The 18,352-nt window shown below is 37.6% G+C and overlaps 2 protein-coding genes and 1 long non-coding RNA gene across 4 annotated transcripts in view; 2 read left to right on the forward strand and 1 right to left on the reverse strand.

Annotated features, from left to right (window-relative positions):
• Positions 1-4,556, forward strand: part of LOC141395335 (UPF0047 protein YjbQ) — a 180,370-nt gene extending 175,814 nt beyond the window's left edge. For both annotated transcript variants that reach the window (XM_073971007.1, XM_073971008.1), the window contains exons 3-5: positions 3,410-3,464; positions 3,539-3,620; positions 3,690-4,556. In XM_073971007.1, coding sequence (XP_073827108.1) covers positions 3,410-3,464; positions 3,539-3,620; positions 3,690-3,905 — 353 coding nt within the window. In that variant the 3' untranslated portion in view covers positions 3,906-4,556. The remainder of the gene's footprint in view (positions 1-3,409; positions 3,465-3,538; positions 3,621-3,689) is intronic.
• Positions 1-18,352, reverse strand: part of LOC141395336 (uncharacterized) — a 109,377-nt gene that overhangs the window by 57,486 nt on the left and 33,539 nt on the right. The gene's annotated exons all lie outside the window — the stretch shown is intronic.
• On the forward strand, positions 4,044-7,264 carry LOC141395331 (uncharacterized). The gene has a single exon (XM_073971001.1). It carries the CDS (start codon positions 4,044-4,046, stop codon positions 7,155-7,157), a length of 3,114 nt encoding a protein of 1,037 aa, XP_073827102.1. The 3' UTR covers positions 7,158-7,264.

Consider the following 18,352-nt stretch of genomic DNA (forward strand, 5'->3'; position numbering starts at 1 on the left):
GTTTCGCCTTTCTGACCTTGTTCTGTGATTAACTACCTGCATGTCAAAAGAGTTTTGCTAATGACATAATGCACACATTGATTAACTCCATAAAACGAAAAGTTGAGAAAAGCGATGATGAAATGTATGCTTTCCATTGCATATCTATATATTTGCCATTGTTTATTTGTAATTTAAAGGTACTTACTTAGCTGGCCCATTACAGAACATTTGTTCCATAGACCGAACTAAGAAAAGATCTCCAATTCTCTCTGTTTCGTGCTTCGCTTTTTGGAATACCGCGCCTTTTCATCTCTTCATCCACTTGTTTGCGCCATCTATTCTTTGGCCTGCCAATTCTGCGTGCACCGCCATGTGGCTCGAATTGATACACCTTTTTAGCGGGTTCATCATCGCTCATTCTTATGATATGGCCTAGCCAACGCAATCGCTGCATCTCGATACGTTTAACTATATTAATGTCGTTGTATAGCAGATACTGCTCGTGGTTCATACGACGTCGATATTCACCGTCAACGCAGATCGGTCCGTAGATCTTTCGAAGAATTGTTCTCTCAAACACGCCAAGCACTGATTTATCTGCTTGCGCAAATACCCAGGCTTCGGAACCATACATCAGCAGGGGTAGTATCAGTGTTTTATAAAGCGTTATTTTTGTTTGACGAGTTGTGGCTTTGTTTTTAAAGTGCTTACTTAAGCCAAAGTAGCATCTGTTGGCCAATACAATTCTTCTTTTTATTACACAACTGATGTCGTTTGTTGTGTTTACGGCGGTGTCGAGGTATGCGAAGTCTTTTACTACCTCAAAATTATGGGAACCCACTTCAACAATTGGTCCGATCTCAATGGGCGTCGACACCATCAGCTTGGTCTTCTCGCCGTTTACCGCCAGACCCACTTTAGCAGATTCTCCTTCGACCTTCATAAAGGTATCGGTTACTTCTTTTACCGATCGTCTCATGATGTCTATGTCATCAGCATAAGCAAGTAACACGTGGCTACTGGTGTAGATTGTGCCACTTCTTTTGACGTTTGCCTCTCGTATAACCTTTTCTAGCAGGATGTTGAAAAGATCACACGAAAGCCTGTCTCCTTGTCTGAAACCTCTTTTGGTACAAAACTCTTCGGAGAGGTTCTTTCCTATTTTAACTGATGATCTTGTGTCAGTTAGAGTCATTTTACAAAGCCGAATGAGCTTTGCGGGGATACCAAATTCAGACATTGCATGGAATACCTTTGAACGTAGGCTGCTTTATAATCGACAAAAAGGTGGTATTGCCGCAATGTCAATGGTGGACTTGCCAGGTCTAACGCCGCATTGGTATGGTCCAATTATTTTGTTGACCATGGGCTTTAGTCGTTCGCACAATATCCCTGACACTATCTTGTAGGCGGTAGGGAGATGACTTATGCCCCTATAGTTGGAGCATAAAGTCTTATCTCCTTTCTTATGGACGGGACACAGGATGCTCAGGTTCCAATCGTCGGGTACGCGTTCTTCCTGTCAGATGGAGCCAACTAGCTGATGCATACACCTTATCAGCGTGTCACCTTCGGTTTTAAACAGCTCGGTTGGTAGGCCATCAATTAAATCAATAAAATTAAATTATTAATATATCTTGAAAATGGTACAACCTAGGAAAAAATAAATCATCCTATCTTGTATAGAATTTTCACAGCTTCAACATTTTCTTTAGTCCCATTTTGATATGACTTGCCGTTTCCAAGCAAAATCTGAAAGACTTAAGATAAAAACCTAAAAATTTGAACTCTATATCTCAAAAATGGTAAAACCTACGAACAAAACCTAAATGCCACTCTTGTAGAGAATTTTCACAGCTACAAATTTTTTTTAGACTCATTTCGATACGACTTGCGGTTTCCAAGCAAAATCGTGAAAACCTTAAAAAACCCTAAAATTGTGAATTTTGATCGCGATTTATTTAAAAATCCCTCCGGCGATTTTTTCTGTTTTTTTATTTTTCTTATTTATGAACATTGCTGTTTCAGAATCCGCGAAATCCTCCCATGTGTAAGCGGTTTTCATCAAATGTTAGTTAAGGCGCACTGAGCATGATACTGTTTTATAAGGAGGCGATACAGTCAGTGCATTGTCTCAATTTGAACTTCTATATCTCATAAACGGTAAAACTTTCGAAAAAATCATGAAGGTCAATCTTGTGGAGAATTTTCATAGCTACAACATTTGTTTCAGGCTCATTTACATAGAGCTCGCGGTTTCCAAGCAAAATCGTGAAAACCTAAAGAACCCTTAAACATGTGAACTTAAACCGCGATTTATTTGAAAATCCCTCCGGCGATTTTTTATTGTTTCTTGATATTTCTCATCTATGAGCATTGTAGTTTCAGAATCTGCAAAAACTTCCCAGGTGTAAGCACCTTCCATTTATATTTGGTTAAAGCACACCGTGTACAGTGCGTCAACTTTAGGTGTTGTTGTGACGCCTTTTCCGTTCCATCGTATTTCCTGTATGGCAGTAATGTCGGCCTTGTACTTTACAAGTACATCTGCCAATGCGTAAACTGCAGCTTCTCTATAAAGAGTGCGAACATTCCAGGTGCAGATTCGCAGATCATGGTCCTTAAAACGTTTGCGGGGGTCGTCAACTTTTGAGGGATTTGTTTTTCTTTTCTTTCGTTGTTTCATAGTAGGCTGTTTTTTTCTAGGGAAGGGTTACCAACCCGACACACAAACTTAAGTTTTTAACGTTCTTATGGGTGAACGCGCGGCACATGTTAGCTCACTACCTTTAACGGGTGTTAAAGGCAGTTCCCCAGGTGACACCACGGGGAGGTCAGTCCACTTGAGATGAAAGAGGGACCAAGATAAATCCTGGGCTTTGCCATGTTAAAGCCGGTCAGGACCGTTCCTTGGTATCTTCCATCCCCTACGTCATTTAAAGGTGCTAATCTTTATTATTCAGGAAAGTTATTTTTAATATAAAAAGTTATGACTATATCAAGGGCTTTGACACATAAATTTAAGATTTTTCAAAAGGTTGAGTTAAGTGAGTTGAGTGCACTGAACGACTCATATACAGCTCTATCGACTTTTTCACACAGTTTTTAAGCCGCCAGCGCTCTGAATTTGTTCAAATCTATTCTCCTGCGATTCCTATGGGAACACTGTTTGACTTCATATACAAAAAATTCGGAAAAGTAGAATCTTGTGATCCGAGTGATACCTTCCTTCATATACCTTCCAATTCTTTATAAAAGAATCATCCATGCTAATGAGATATACATATATATTAAGTTGCTATTTCAGTCTAATTACTGCTATCAACTATATGAGACCAATTTCCCATCATTTTGCATTCGTATATTTTCCTCAAAGTGTTTACGTGATTTTTAAACAAATCCTTTATTTGTTTCTTCATCTTTACAGTTTTACACACATCAGCGAGTTTAGCGTTAAATGAAAGTTGGGATCCAGATGTCAGGTAAAGTGTTTCCTTCAGTAATGTACTCACATAGTCACAATAACCATATTTTTATTTCTCTTATATTCATACAGAGACGACATGGAAATGATGTTAAATAAAATAGTTCCCGAAGGTTTACCCTATAGGCATTCATGCGAAGGACCTGATGATATGGTACGCAGTTGAACTTTGCGATTTTTAAATATGGCTTACAATAATAATTCGTCGTTTATTCTTTTGCAGCCTGCCCATGTGAAAGCCTGCTTTCTTGGCAGTTCATTGACAATCCCCATAACGGATGGTAAATTATCTCTGGGCACCTGGCAGGGTGTTTGGCTATGTGAGCATCGTGATCAGGCTGGTTCACGGAAATTGGTGATAACATTAAGCGGGTGTCCGAGAGAAACGGCACGCAGTCCCCTATCACCGGTATCACCAATTGCCTCCACATCCAGTTAGGGAAGGCCTCGCTCCACCCGTGATAGTCGGTAATCGCGGGGGAGCGACAATAATGAACGCATTTCGTCGTCGTCGTCAAGGAAATTAATTTTGAATAGAAATTTAGCTAATACCAATTTAAATACTACCAATAAAATAATGATGATGAATAGTAGGCGTGGCCTTCAGCAGCATGTCGCCGCCACCGCAGCATCAACTTCCGATGCAGCAGCCACAACTCCAACAACTAGCGCATTATTAAATGAGAGTAGACAATTGTTGTTAAAACAACAATTAAAATTACAATTAAATTTAAATGTTAGTGAAATGATGGATAATTTAAGACGTAGTGTTGATAATGATTACAACAACAAACAGCCACAGCAACAATTTGATGGTGATCTGAATTGGAATCGGAATTTGAGTTTAACTCGTGTCCAAAAAGAAGTAGGGCAGCAGCATGTGTCTAGTCGAGGGGTTACGGCTGCTGATAGGGAGTTGAGGTTAACAACAACAACCAGCAAAGCCTATAATGCCACAGCCAATAATGCCAAAGCCCGCATTGCCGCCCGCCATGCCATAGCCGCCGATGCTGGGGAGCAGCAGGGAAGTGATGAGAATGGACAAAATAAATTAGATACCGTCACAACAGTGCCTCAATTACAACAAAAATTTAATAAATTTAATATAATAGCAGATGAAATAACAACAGCAACTACTACAACAGATGACGCTGCCGCCATTGTGACAAGCGAATCAGCCGCAGCAGCAGCAGTGACATTAGCAACAACAACAAGATCATTTACATCAGCCGATGGTGTAGCAGTTACCACTCTCATGAGCTCAACGTCATTGTCGTTATCATCATCAGCCGCCGCCGTTGCTGCTAGAACAACAACCACAACAGCAGCAACAACTTATACATCATTAACACAAAAACAACCATTGAATACGGCATTAGCTAAATTTAATCGAATTATTGACAATACAGTGCCGGTAATAAACAATTATCAGCAACAGCAGCAGCAGTCGCCGTTACAGGTTGCTGATTCCATTACAAGATCACAACAACAACAACTGCAGCAGCAACATCCCCATGAACAACAACAGCAACAACACCACATTGTAGGGATGCCCATATTAAGTGATAGTTTAAAACGTAGATTGGCCTCACATCATTATACCGACCTCGTTGTAAATAATTCAAAAATTAATTTCTCATACGATAGAACCAATGTGGAAGCAACCACTACCACCGCAACCACCAACAACACCAAAACCACTACATCCCAACAACCATCACAGTCATTATCTAGAACCACAACAACAACCACTGATTCATCTTCCCTAATATCTTTGGAGAGCATCACAACAATGCCGAAAAAGGTATTAATGGAAGTTGAGGATGATGATGGTGCCACAAGTAGTGATTGGAAACGAAATGATGTTCATTATTTGTTGAAACAATTAAATAGTTTTAGTGATATTGAAGAAATAGAAATTGTTGATATGAAGCAAAAACAGCGTCAGCAACAACAACAAAAGCTTATTATTAGAGAACAACAACAGCAACAGCGTGAGCACCAGCAACAGCAGCAATTCATGCTCTCTAAGGCTGCTGTTCAATCCATGACTCAGAGTCAAGCTGAAATTGTTGCCTCAACATCACACCACTTAGTAGAGGCTAAAAATTTAACTGTGGCCTTGCCACCCACACCACCTGAACAATATGTTACTAATGCTTCCTCAAACATAATAGCCCAATCCCATGCCACCTGTTCCTCCTCCACCTCACATCCCCCAGTTTCCAGTTTACCTCAATATATTTCTAGCTATTCTGCACATTTTTCAGAGCTTACCCAGCACTCGCAGAGCAGAGTTCATGGTGATCATGATTCTGAGCATGATATTGAACAGCGGCATCAGCAGCGGCATGATGATGTCTGCTATGATGCTACTACTCACCACCACATGGAAAGCAAGCAACATTCATCACCACCCTCATCACCAGCAGGTCCCCTAGTTGATTCACCCACAGCCACATCACTTGTGATATACTCACCATCGTCACAATCGCACAAAGGTATACGGCGTTATGCCTCATTGAATCAACAGCAACAGTCACAGGATTACGATGATGACGATAGCCAAATGCATTCGCACTATCATCAACGCCAACATCAATGCTTTCATCCACAACATCATCATCACCACCATTCGCATCATCATCCGTTTACACAAACTAGCGCCCGCCTAACACACGAGCATTATTCCGAAGGATCCATACTAGATTCTGCAGTGGCTGCTCGGGCCGCAGCAGCCTGTGATCCGCTGGCCTTACAACAATTTGTGGATGATTATATATTTCAATCCTGCCATTATTTGGAAACAAATAATTTTGCCGCCAACTATTGCACTGCCATGGTCGAATCTTCGTCACATGAATTTCGACCGTCTACCACCACCACTACACGCACCTCCAATGAGGAGTACGACGATGAGGAGTGTTATGTTGAGGATCATTCATCGGCCCACTCCTTTGAGCTGCATGAATGTGAACCACCCACAGTAATATGTAAGGCCCCAGCTCCATTGTTGGGCGCCGAAACTTCATTACTGGCTCAACCTATGCGCTCTTCCATGCGCCACTTGGCACCCATAACAACAATGCCCACAGCACAAGCCACAACAGCACCACCACCAGCCCTCTATACAATGGAGACACGTTTATGTAGCAGCGGTGTACAGACTGATTTAACGGCTTCATCTTTAGCGCAAAGTTTTAGCCTTAGTTCATCATCGTCCTCATCAACGGAACAACGTAAACGTAAACAGCCAATTTTCAAGTGTTGCTACACACCTCTGGATCGGTGGCGTGAAAAACGACAACAGCAACAACAAATCGAATTAAAAAAACGCACAAAAACTGTTGTTAGCGAACGACAGTTGACCACGAATAGCCATAACACCGCCATCACCAGCAGCAGTCATCCAGGAAGTAAAGGTCTCACTGCCACCACCACCACTACCACAACTAAGTCGTGTTTAAAAAACACCAGAGTTAGTGTACTGGCAGGCGGAGGAGTAGGCGAAGGCGTATTAGGCAGTTTTAATAGTATGGCAGGTGTTTCCACCAGTTCCTCCGCTGCTGGTGTTCTCAATGCAATCACCAACACCACCACCACCACAACAACATTATCATCCTCAGCCGCCATAGTTGTCCATTCACAGCATCATTCGTTACCAACAAAAAATGCACCTTATGCAGTTTGACAAATGCCTTTGAAGCAACATATTTTTTGGTTTTTGGAAAAATGTTGCTTGCTTTCTAGCCATTTATATATATACTCTTACCTTAAACTAAACAACAACAACAAAAATACTAAACGATACAAAAACAAACAAACACTATATAGTTTTCCTTTTTGTAAAAATATAAAAAAATGGAAATTTTTGCCGCCCACTTAAATACAAAAAATTACAAAAAAAAAAAATATTGAAAAAAATTACAAAAAAAGAAAACGAACACACAATGAAAACAACAACAACAAAAACGTAAAAAGAATATTTAAAAAAGCCGCCGCTGTCTTATTTTTGTAAATCTATTTTTTCTCTTTTGCGATATCAACAATTTTTTGCTATTTCCTAAACAAACAAAACAAGAACAACAACAAAACTTAAGGAAAATAATAACAACAACAACTAATTTTGTATAACCTCTTTACACACAAAACCGAAAACAAAAACAAAACAAAAAAATTAACAAACTCCAAATATCCTACCCTCCACATAACACACACACACACACTAAAAATAACAAAATCTAATTTTGAAAATCCATGAAATCAAAATTAAATTTTTTGCCACGCCACACTCATACATATATACATAAATATGCCAATTAATCACCTTGCTAATCAACAAATTATCTGGCCTAATTCTTCTGAATCAAAAAAATCACAAAACTTTGTTTTTGCTTTTAAATTTATATAATTTAAATGTTTTTGTTATTCAAATCTACACAGCCCTCCCATATTATCCACAATATAAACCAATATCTTAATCTTAACAAATTACAATAACATTAAAACTATTAAAATGAAAATAATTCACATTTCAACAACTCTTCTTTCTCCACACACACACACACATCTCTATCTCTCTATCTTCTTTTATAAGAAAATTTGTTAAAAACAAAATGTTTTATTCCAGAAGAAAATGGGAAATTATATAAAAATACATATAATTAATAATTGCTGAGCAAAGACCATTTAAGAGAATATCTATTGTAAAATGTAAAAACATGTATAAACTTGTTATCTGTTTCTTCTTTTTCAATTTTGTTATACATACATAAATATATAAAATATTATTCTTTACTAACACACATTGTTACTATTCTATATATTTCTTCTAATTATGCTGAAGTTTAATCATTTTGGGTTTTTTTTAATAAGTTCTTGGTATTTTTGGCTTAAATATATATATTTTCTTATTTTATTAATTTCTTATATTTCTTGTAAAATAAAGGTTTTTTTTTGATTTTGAATTAATAAATATTTTGTTTTTTTTTTTTGTGTAAAAAAGAAAATGCATTTTCTTTTAAATTATAAATATTCTATGATTCGTAATATGTTTTCAATGATTTTTAATATGTTTTTAAATAATTATTGTATGCCTTGTCCACTTTTCACCTTTTTCACTACGCCATTTGTACTTATTCAAGGAGCATTTGTCGGATTTTCAATTAATTAAAATTAAATCTCGTTCGTATGTAATTGCATCAATTGACAACGATTGGACCGATTTGGATATTTTTTTTTTTTGAAATGTTCGTCATAGTCCAACTTAGTAGGTTTTTACGGAAAGAAAAATTGACCACGCCCACTATTTTTATACCCTCAGCGTTTATGCTAACGAGGGTATATACACTTTCATACGGACAAAATGTGCCTCATCGAAATAGTGGTTTTAGACCCCAAGTATGTTTGGACGAAATGTGTTTCAGACAATTTGGAGTCGATTTAGCCATTTCCGTCCGTCTGTCTCGTGCGCACGATAATTCTTGAACGGATCAACCGATTCGGTCCAATATTTGGCTTTCGTAATATTTTGCCCAAACTTAGTTTAAGTTCGAAGATGGGTTATATCTACGGCATCAATGTTTTCTGCCACAACGGCAGTTTCTTCGTTGAGCGAGCGTCCACCACGATTGAATTCATTAAACCAGTTTTTTCACAGAGCTATGTCAGTAGTCACCCGTACAAAATTTTCAGTAAAGTAAATTGAATTTTTAGGATAGAGCTTTACGTTTTGCACGGCCAATGAGGACGCCACTTTCAGAATTAGAGGCACGTGTCGCCTGGTCTGACAAATGGTGTCGTTTCTCTTGGACGTATAAAGTTTGCGGTAAAATATATTGAGTATTTGGTAGAGAGCGGGAAAGATAGAGCTCCTCTACAATCAATTTCACAAAAACTCAATTTACTTTACGACAAACCTTTTACGTGTGACTACTAACGTTTTGGAGTCGAGCCATTTTTGTTACGACTCCCACTCCAGAGTCGACTCCGAGGATAATTTCTAATAGCACTCAATATGAATAAAATGTACACAAGTTTCCAATTTGTTCCTATATGTTGGCCTTTTTTTGAGGTGTTCCTTGAAAATAACATTTGTCGAATATAAAACACAACTACAAAACCTCTTTTTTAAAACTTCTACGATTATAATAAAAATACAAGATCGTCGAAATTTGAAACTTTGTGTGACAGGTTCTGACGTGGCCAGGCTTTCGCTCGGGAATATGAGCAATTTGAGATCATTATCTTCTTTAAATATCATTGATCATATTCTAGATCAAGAATGTTTGGGATCTAAAACAAATATTCCAAAATATTTGTACATTTCTTATTGAATACTGAGAAATCGACACAGCTCCGAAATTCACCCTAAAGTTGAAAATATAATTCGATTGTCATGGAATTTTAAGTTTGCTTTAGAGTACTAATTGGATCAAAAGAGTTCTTGAAATTCATTTTTGATAAATGTAGAACAAAATTTTTGCACGGAGTTGGAGCCAAGTTATTTTTTCGACTTAGTCTCCTTCTACAGCATAATTGCTCGACCCCAACTCAGACTACGAATCCCTATTGTCTACTAACTATAGGATGTTGCTTCATCGCGTCGTCATCACGTAGAAAATTGTGAAAAATTTTCGGACGAAAATGTTCACATGTAAATTCCATATTTTTTGCAAATTAATTCTTCAAGTCCTGTAAAAAACGCAATACGTGGTAGTCAAACCGTACTGAGTACGCTTATGCTAGAAAATGTTAAGCTGTTGTCTAGCCCAGAAACTTATGTAGTAGCCCTCGTATGTGTACTCTTTTTTCATCAAAAAATATTGGTCACCGTAGTTATATCGGCCAACTCTTTCCGGTGCCTCCCCACCAAAAGTTCAAAAGTTGGTCCATACTTTACAAATCCTGAAATTTCTTAGATGAGATTCCAATAGGACTCAATCTGTCCACTCCTTCGGGTACCTCCCACACAAAAATTAGGAAAAGTTCAGTTTAGGGCCATCTCTCGAATCGCTTTGACTTTTGTTATATCAACTTGTATTCACTGCCCCCCATATGACGCTATAAGTTTCATCAGGGGCAAGTCCATACTTCCCGAGAAAATAGCCTGAAAGATGCCAGAAACCTCTATGACACCGTGTGTAGTGGTTGGAGCCCAAGATAACTCTCGAACGGATCTGTCGATTCGGTCCAAAATTTGGCCTTCATAATATTCATTAAAAAATAGTTTAAGGGGTCGATTATGCATTGACACTAAACTTGAGTTGCGTTATCAATTGTCAGCACAACTGAGATGAAATGTTGTATTAATGGTGTCAACCCAACTGGGTTGTCGATAAACGTAACTCTATATTAAATTCAAAAGGCACAATTCGCAAAAAAACTTTTAAAATGATAAGTTCAGTGGAATTATTTTTTGATAATGAAGAACAGTACAGGACATGGTATCTATTAGAAGAAATTTGAGGGACAAGTCGAATCCATTGCAATTGCCATCTGCACTGTAAGTTGATGCTCATGTTGGAAAGATCTGTATAATCAGTAAATTATTTTAGGTTTATGGCGTGTTTTCGATTGCCAAAGAATGCCGTAGTTTACATTTTGGAGACGTTAAAGGATGGCTTTTAAAAGGGTGCGCTGCGTTGAGATTTTTGCGGAGGGAAGTTTCCAAAAGTCCAATGCAATGATTACAAACTACAATTGCATGGCTCAATCTACATTGTCGAAGGTATCGTCCACTTGATAGAAAATTGTATCGTTTCGAAATTGACGGAGGAAGAGAAAAGACAAAATAATCATTTTTATTCAAAAACTAAATTCCCTGGTGTAGGCGGCTGTATAGATGGAATACATGCGCACATTGGATTTGCACTCAATTTATCGTTTAATATTCCAAACTGAAGTTTTGTTGTTATATTCACCACATTTTTGATACACAAAATTAATTAATGATGCAAAGAATTGTTAAGAACATTTTTTTTATACCCTCAGCATTTATGCTAACGAGGGTATATACACTATCATACGGACAAGATGTGCCTCATACAAATAGCGGTTTTAGACCCCAAGTATGTTTGACGAAATGTGTTTCAGACAATTTGGAGCCGATTTAGTCATGTCCGTCAGTCTGTCTGGCTGATTGGAGCACACCATAACTCTCGAACTGATCAACCAATTCGGTCCAATATTTGGCTTTCGTAATATTTTTTTCGAACTTAGTTAAAGTTCGAAGATGGGTTATATCGGTCCACTCCTTTCAGTACCTCTCCCACAAAAGTTAGAAAATGTTCGGAACATTTGTGCGCACGGTAACTCTACAAGCGAGTAACCGGTTTGGTCCATACTTTGCATCGTGAAATTTCTACCAGACTTAGATGAGATTCCAATGTGTACTCAATCGGTCCACTCCTTCGGGTACCTCCCACACAAAAATTCGGAAAAGTGCAGTTTAGGACCTGCTCTCGAATCGCTTTGATTTTTGTTGTATCAACTTGTATTCACTGTCCCCCATACGACGCTACAAGTTTCATCAGGGGCAAGTGCATACTTCCCGAGAAAATAGCCTGAAAGATGCCAGACACCTCTATGACACCGTGTGTAGTGGTTGGAGCGCAAGATAACTCTCGAACGAATCTGCCGATTCGGTCCAAAATTTGGCCTTCGCAATATTCATTAAAAAATAGTTTAAGTTAAGCCATATCAGTTTACTTCTTCAGGTATCTCCCCCACAAAAGTTCAAAAATGTTCGGTAATTTTTGGAGGGAGTGGCCAATTTAGTCCATACTTTACACATCCTAATATATCTGCCAGATATAGATAGATCAGGTTCGAATATGGACTATATTTGTCCACTCCTTCGTTTACCTCCTACACAAAATTTCGTATATGTTCACCGTGAGACCTGCTCTCGAATCACTTTGTTAAAGCCACTTACATTCTCTCCCTCAATTACGACGGTACCATATGTATTGGCTGGAACTGATAAACCGATTTGGTCCAAAATTTGGCCTTCGTCATATTTTGTCCAAACATATGGGCCGATTCCGTACAGCGAGGCGAGTCGTGTCGCGTTGCCAGTTGCAATTTTTCCATTACGTATGGCAAAAGTCGCACGGCGACATCAAATTTTGTCGCCCTAATGTTCATTTTCCGGCGACAACAAATTAGCTGTCGCCGTTCATTTTTACTAACGAATAAAAATAAAATAAAAAAAAAATAAAAATAACTTGTTGTCGACGATTATTTTCTATCGCTGTACGTAGTGCATTTTTTAAATTTTGTCGCAGAGACGATAGACGACGCGACATGACTCGCCTCGCTGTACGGAATCGGCCCAATAGTTTCAGTTCGGAGATGAGTAATACCAGTCCACAATTTCCGGTTCTTCCCCCCAATATTTTAAAATGCCACTAAAAATGTACGGCCGGTTTCTCTTGAAACAATTTGGCCCAACAAACTTTGGATCTCCTAATATTATGTCCAAATTCAGTTTAACTTCTAAAATGTCTCATATCGGTCCTCTCCTTAGGGTAACTCCCCCACAAAGGTTTAATATTTGTGTTCAAGTGCAGTTTAGGGTCTGTTCGAAGATCCTTTGGAAATACCGATGCTGTTAGTTGTGGTCCTGTTTACAGCGATATGTTTTCCGTGGACAAGTCCATGCTTCCTGACATGCTGGTCCAAAAGTTAAACGATGACCCCCTGAAATGACTAGTGGGCGCAATATCTATCAAAAAAATATTAAGATCCACTTCCATGATGGACTGTGTCGGTTCATTCTTTTAAGTAATCTGCAACACTTTTGAACTTTAAACATTTTTTCGGCAAATGCAAATGTCCAAAAAGGGCCACAAAATTCTCAAAAGACCCTATATACATTCGATCTGTACGTTGATGAAAGTTTCAATTCCCATAGGCTGAGGGTATATCTCTGTCGGCAAAGCCAACTGATACTTTTTTACTTGTTAAATACCATACATCTACAAAACTACTGAACCTATTTTCCTGAAATTTTTCCGGGAATGTACAGGCCACAATTTGTTAAATTTCGGAGGGGGCGTGGTAGCTCCCCTATGCTCTGTTTTTTTTTAAACGTTGCATTTGCAAATATTACAAATGTATCGGTTTGAAAATAATTCGCGAGACAATGGTGATTGTGTCTCTGACCCTACATACTTATTTGGGACCTAAAGTCCCAACCACGCCCACTTTTTTAAATATGTTATATCTACAAAAATACTCAACGGATTTGCATGAAATTTGCAGACAATGTTCAAAATTGTTCCATGGTAAAAATAGATAGCATATTTTGATGAATTTCGGAGGGGGTGTGGGGTACCTCCCCTGTGTACTTTTTTAAACGCTATGCAGTCGAAATCGCTTATAACGTCGGTTAAGGGACCGAAATAATTGCACGCTATAGCCAATACGTCGGTTTAAGCGATATTTGTTTTGTATGGGCTATAAAGGGTAGCAGATATTTGCGAGCTTTGTATTTCGTCGTTATAATCGATATGACGACTTTATAAGCGATTTCGACTGTATTTGAAAAATTATGGAAGTATCGGCATCAAATCATCGGTGTGAGCATTATTTTTGGGAGACAATTAATTTTAGGAGACACTATCCTATGAACTTATTTACAGGCAAAATACCCGACAATGCCCACTTTTTAAATATGTTATTTCTTGAAAACTCATGACAACGTAACACTTTTCCCAGAACTACTGAACCTAATTTCATGAAATTTTTAGAAAATGTTCAGCAACATCCCGTGGTGAAAATTGGCCATGTTTTTGTTGGTGAATTTCGCTATATTGCTTAACATAAGAACGCATTGGCTTGCAAATTAATTTGCGAGACAACGGTTGTTGTGTACCCTATCAAATGTTCCTAGATGGGCTCTACCCGATTTTCATAAAATTTTCGAGAATGTGCTGTGGTGCACGTAGGCGTAAACTTTGGAGGTGGTACGAAAAACGATATATGTATGTATTTACAAATTGCTTTAAATGGTAAGGATCAAACAAAAAGCGTAGATCTATCCCATCAGCAATATAACATTGAAAACATACTAAAACATATCCTAAACAGCATAATTGGGCGAAAAAAATTACAGTGATTACAGATAGAATCTGCCGATAAATCCTCGATTTTACAATGGACCCGAAGAAACGAGGTAGAAAATACCTCGTTTTGAATTGTAAAATATAAAAGGTATGAAAAGGTGTCCCTAATAAACAAACGGCCGGCAAGCAACGCGGACGTTTTGAATATAATTTTTTTTTCGGAGAGTTGGCGTTTTTTATTTGGAATTACGACTTCTGTTTTGCTTTTCCAAATAGTCAAACTTAAACCCATATACATTGTTTTAATATTTAATTAAAACAACTTTAATTTATTAGTGGGAAAAATTGGCGATGTATATCAAGGGGTGAGGCAGGAAAGGCTATAGTTTCGGATCTCGCAACATATCCTCATCAAGGGAACTGATGAAAAACAACATCGCCAAATTGTTCCACTAATAAATTAAAGTTGATTTACGAAAAGATTAGAACAACGACTATGGGATTAAGCCTGACTATTTTGAAAGGCAGAATATAAATTTTGTCGATATATTTTTATTTCTTCAACATTTGATATTTTTATCAAAGTTAATCCTTGTAGTTCTTGTAGCAAGTCCATACTTTTTGACATAATGGTCCATAAACTGTAAAAATTCTAAGGTGACCCACCGAAACAGTAAGTGGGGACGAAATGAGTAACTGGCATTGGTCCAACGTTTGAATATCGCAATATTTCTCTCAAACTTAAATTAAGTTCGAAGATGGACTATATCGGACAGCCACTTCCGGTACCTCACTCACAAAAGTTCAAGTTTGAAATTATCATCGAAATGATTCTGATTGCAACGATATATTTTTTCGTGTACAAGTCTATATTTGTTTTATTAATGATAACCAGAACGCTCTAAAAATCCCACGATGATAAAATGGCCAGTATTTATACGCCATTTTAGCGGGTTCATCATCGTTCATTCTTATGATATGACCTACCAATCGATGTATCTCACCTACGAAAATTCTATCAATTTTTATACCCTACACCACCTTGTGGTAAGGGGTATTATGTCTTTGTGCATTAGTTTGTAACATGCAAAAGGAAACGAGATAGACCCATAGTTCCTTTTAGGGATATACATAGAATCACTTTCTGAGTCGATTTACGCATTTATTTTATATTTATTTTTGTAAACAAAGTACAGGTCGCATTTATTTTCCGATTCGTAAGAAAATTGGGGAAGATATTTATTTTAGTAAAAATCGGTTAAGATTTGGATATAGCCCCCATATATATCATCGCCCGATTTAAGGCATTTGGTGCCCGAAACACGCTATATATGTCCGATTTCAATGAAATTTGGAATGTGCGACGGAATATAGAAATAAGGTTCAGATTTTGATGCACGAAACGTGCTATATATGTATGTACGATTTCAATAAAATTTGGAATGTTTGCCGTGATTTGGCCTAGAAATAAGTGTGCCAAATTATATCGAAATCGGTTCAGATTTGGATATAGCTCTCATATATATTTTAGGTAGATTTGAGGTATTTCCTGCACGAAACATGCTATATTTGTCCGATTTCAATGAAATTTGGAATGTGTGACGGTGTTTAGTCTAAATACGGTGTTTAGTCTAAATAACTGTGGCAAATCATATCGAAATCGGTTCAGATTTGGATATAGCTCCCATATATATTTTCGACAGATTTGAGGTATTTGATGCACGAAACACGCTATATATGTCCAATTTTGATGAAATTTGGAATATGTGACGGAATTTGGTCTACAAATAAATGTGAAAAATTATATCAAAATCTGTTCTGATTTGGATTTAGCTCTCACCAGCTTGCCACCCTGGTGCAATGGTATGCACACCCGCCTTGCACGCTGAAGGTCGTGGGTTCGATTCCCCGGCCCGATCAACATCAAACACTTTTCAACGGTGGCAAAATACTCCTCAGTAATGTTGGCGACATTTTCTGAGTATTTCAGCCTTGTACAACTTCTCTACAAGTGGTGTCTTAGACACGCCGTTCGGACTCGGCGATAAACAGTAGGTCCCATATCATTGAGCTAATATGAATCGGGGTGCACTCATTGATATAAGAGAAGTCTCCCCTGTCCCGCCTGGGATGTTTGTGGAACAATTATTATATATATTTTACATATTCACAGTGGTGTAGGGTATTATATAGTCGGCCCCGCCCGACTTTGATCCTTTCCTTACCGGTTAAATATAGGGACCAGTTAATAGAATATATTTTGTACGTCATAGGCTGAGGGTATTTAGCTGTCGGGAAAGCCGAATGATTTCATTGCTAATCTTGCTTCATTTACTTAGGCGGTTTACAATCTATGGGGCGTAAACCTTGCTCTCAAACAATGGCAAGCGTAATTGTAATGTGGTTTCCGGAGTCTCCTACTAAACCTAATGGAATGAAAAGACTAGTATTCTCCCTTTCCCGATCGTTGGCGTCAAAGTTGCACAGGCAGACGGGACAGATGTTTGGCAGCTGAAGAATTCGTGGAGAGCCGGCGTTTTCTGTTTTAGACGATTCGCCGGTGATTATGACATCGGCAGTGTGATAAAAGCCCAAAAAGAGAAGACGCCAGGGACTTAGCCAGGATTTCATTTCGGCGGGGCCCACCTGACCAAAATTTTGAAAGTTCATGTTAGCGAAAATTTCTTATTTATTAATGATGTAAACATTATTTTAGACTTATATTACTAATTAAATAATTTTCATTACTATTATTTTTATTAATTTTTGGCCAATTTCCCCTTGTTTTCAGAACTTTTTTGACAATATATCAGAATTAATATATGTTCAAAACATATATATCCATATGTAATAATAATCGCATATATTTTTGTGTGTAACATTTATCAAATAACTCACAAGTACAGTGAATGTTATGTAATTCACTTCGGTAACACCAAAAGAAAGAGTATACAATCGGAAAACCATAGAATATTCTTAACATGTATTTTTTTGTTTATATGGAATTTTGAGGCCCTTTCCTTTGTTTCCTACTTCCCAAAAGTTCAAAATTTTATTGAGTATTTTTTGGAAGGAAAATGGAATTAGTAGAGAATTGATTTATGCAGAGGGAACGTTTAGATATCATATCGTTAAACACTAGTATTTTTATATTTACAGATACCATTTAGGAGTTTTATAAATAAAGCAAAAACGCCGGTGTCTTCATTTTTGTCTTTTTCATTTTCGGAAATTCTGTTACTGTCATAAAGAAACCAATTGTAGTTATTTCCCTGAATATATTTTGGTGTCAAATAGTGGTTTTCTTGATAGAGAACTAATGCTGAGCAATAGTGGGTCTATCCATGATGAAATTCAAGCACCCAATCGCTGGTATGTAAATGACAAATTCTGTAGCCCATTCTTGCATCTGTCAATAGACTAATTTTGGGGTCCAATCGTTGGACTTCTCTTATAATAATTCTGGTTTCATATCGTGGATCTTCTCATAAATTGATCAGGAACAAGGAAAATTCTGGCAAACAGTCTTGAATTCGTTTAAAATGAAATTCTGGCGCCCAATCCAAGGTCTATACATGTATACATTATTTTAGCAAAAATTCATAAACACAATTTTTCCCAATCTACATTTTTATACTCTCAGCTTTAGTGAAAATGTGCCTCATCGAAATAATGGTTTAAGGGCCAAAGTGTGTTTGGAAGAAATCTGTTTCAGAAAACTTGGAGTCGACTTAGTTATAAGTAGACATCGGATTTTGCATATTTGCATATTTTTTATTAATAAAGATACGAAAATTCTGATTGGACCAAAATTCGT

Source organism: Musca autumnalis, unplaced genomic scaffold (assembly GCF_047663935.1).
Source record: "Musca autumnalis isolate F117 unplaced genomic scaffold, ASM4766393v1 scaffold_2, whole genome shotgun sequence".
NCBI classification, from domain to species: domain Eukaryota; kingdom Metazoa; phylum Arthropoda; class Insecta; order Diptera; family Muscidae; genus Musca; species Musca autumnalis.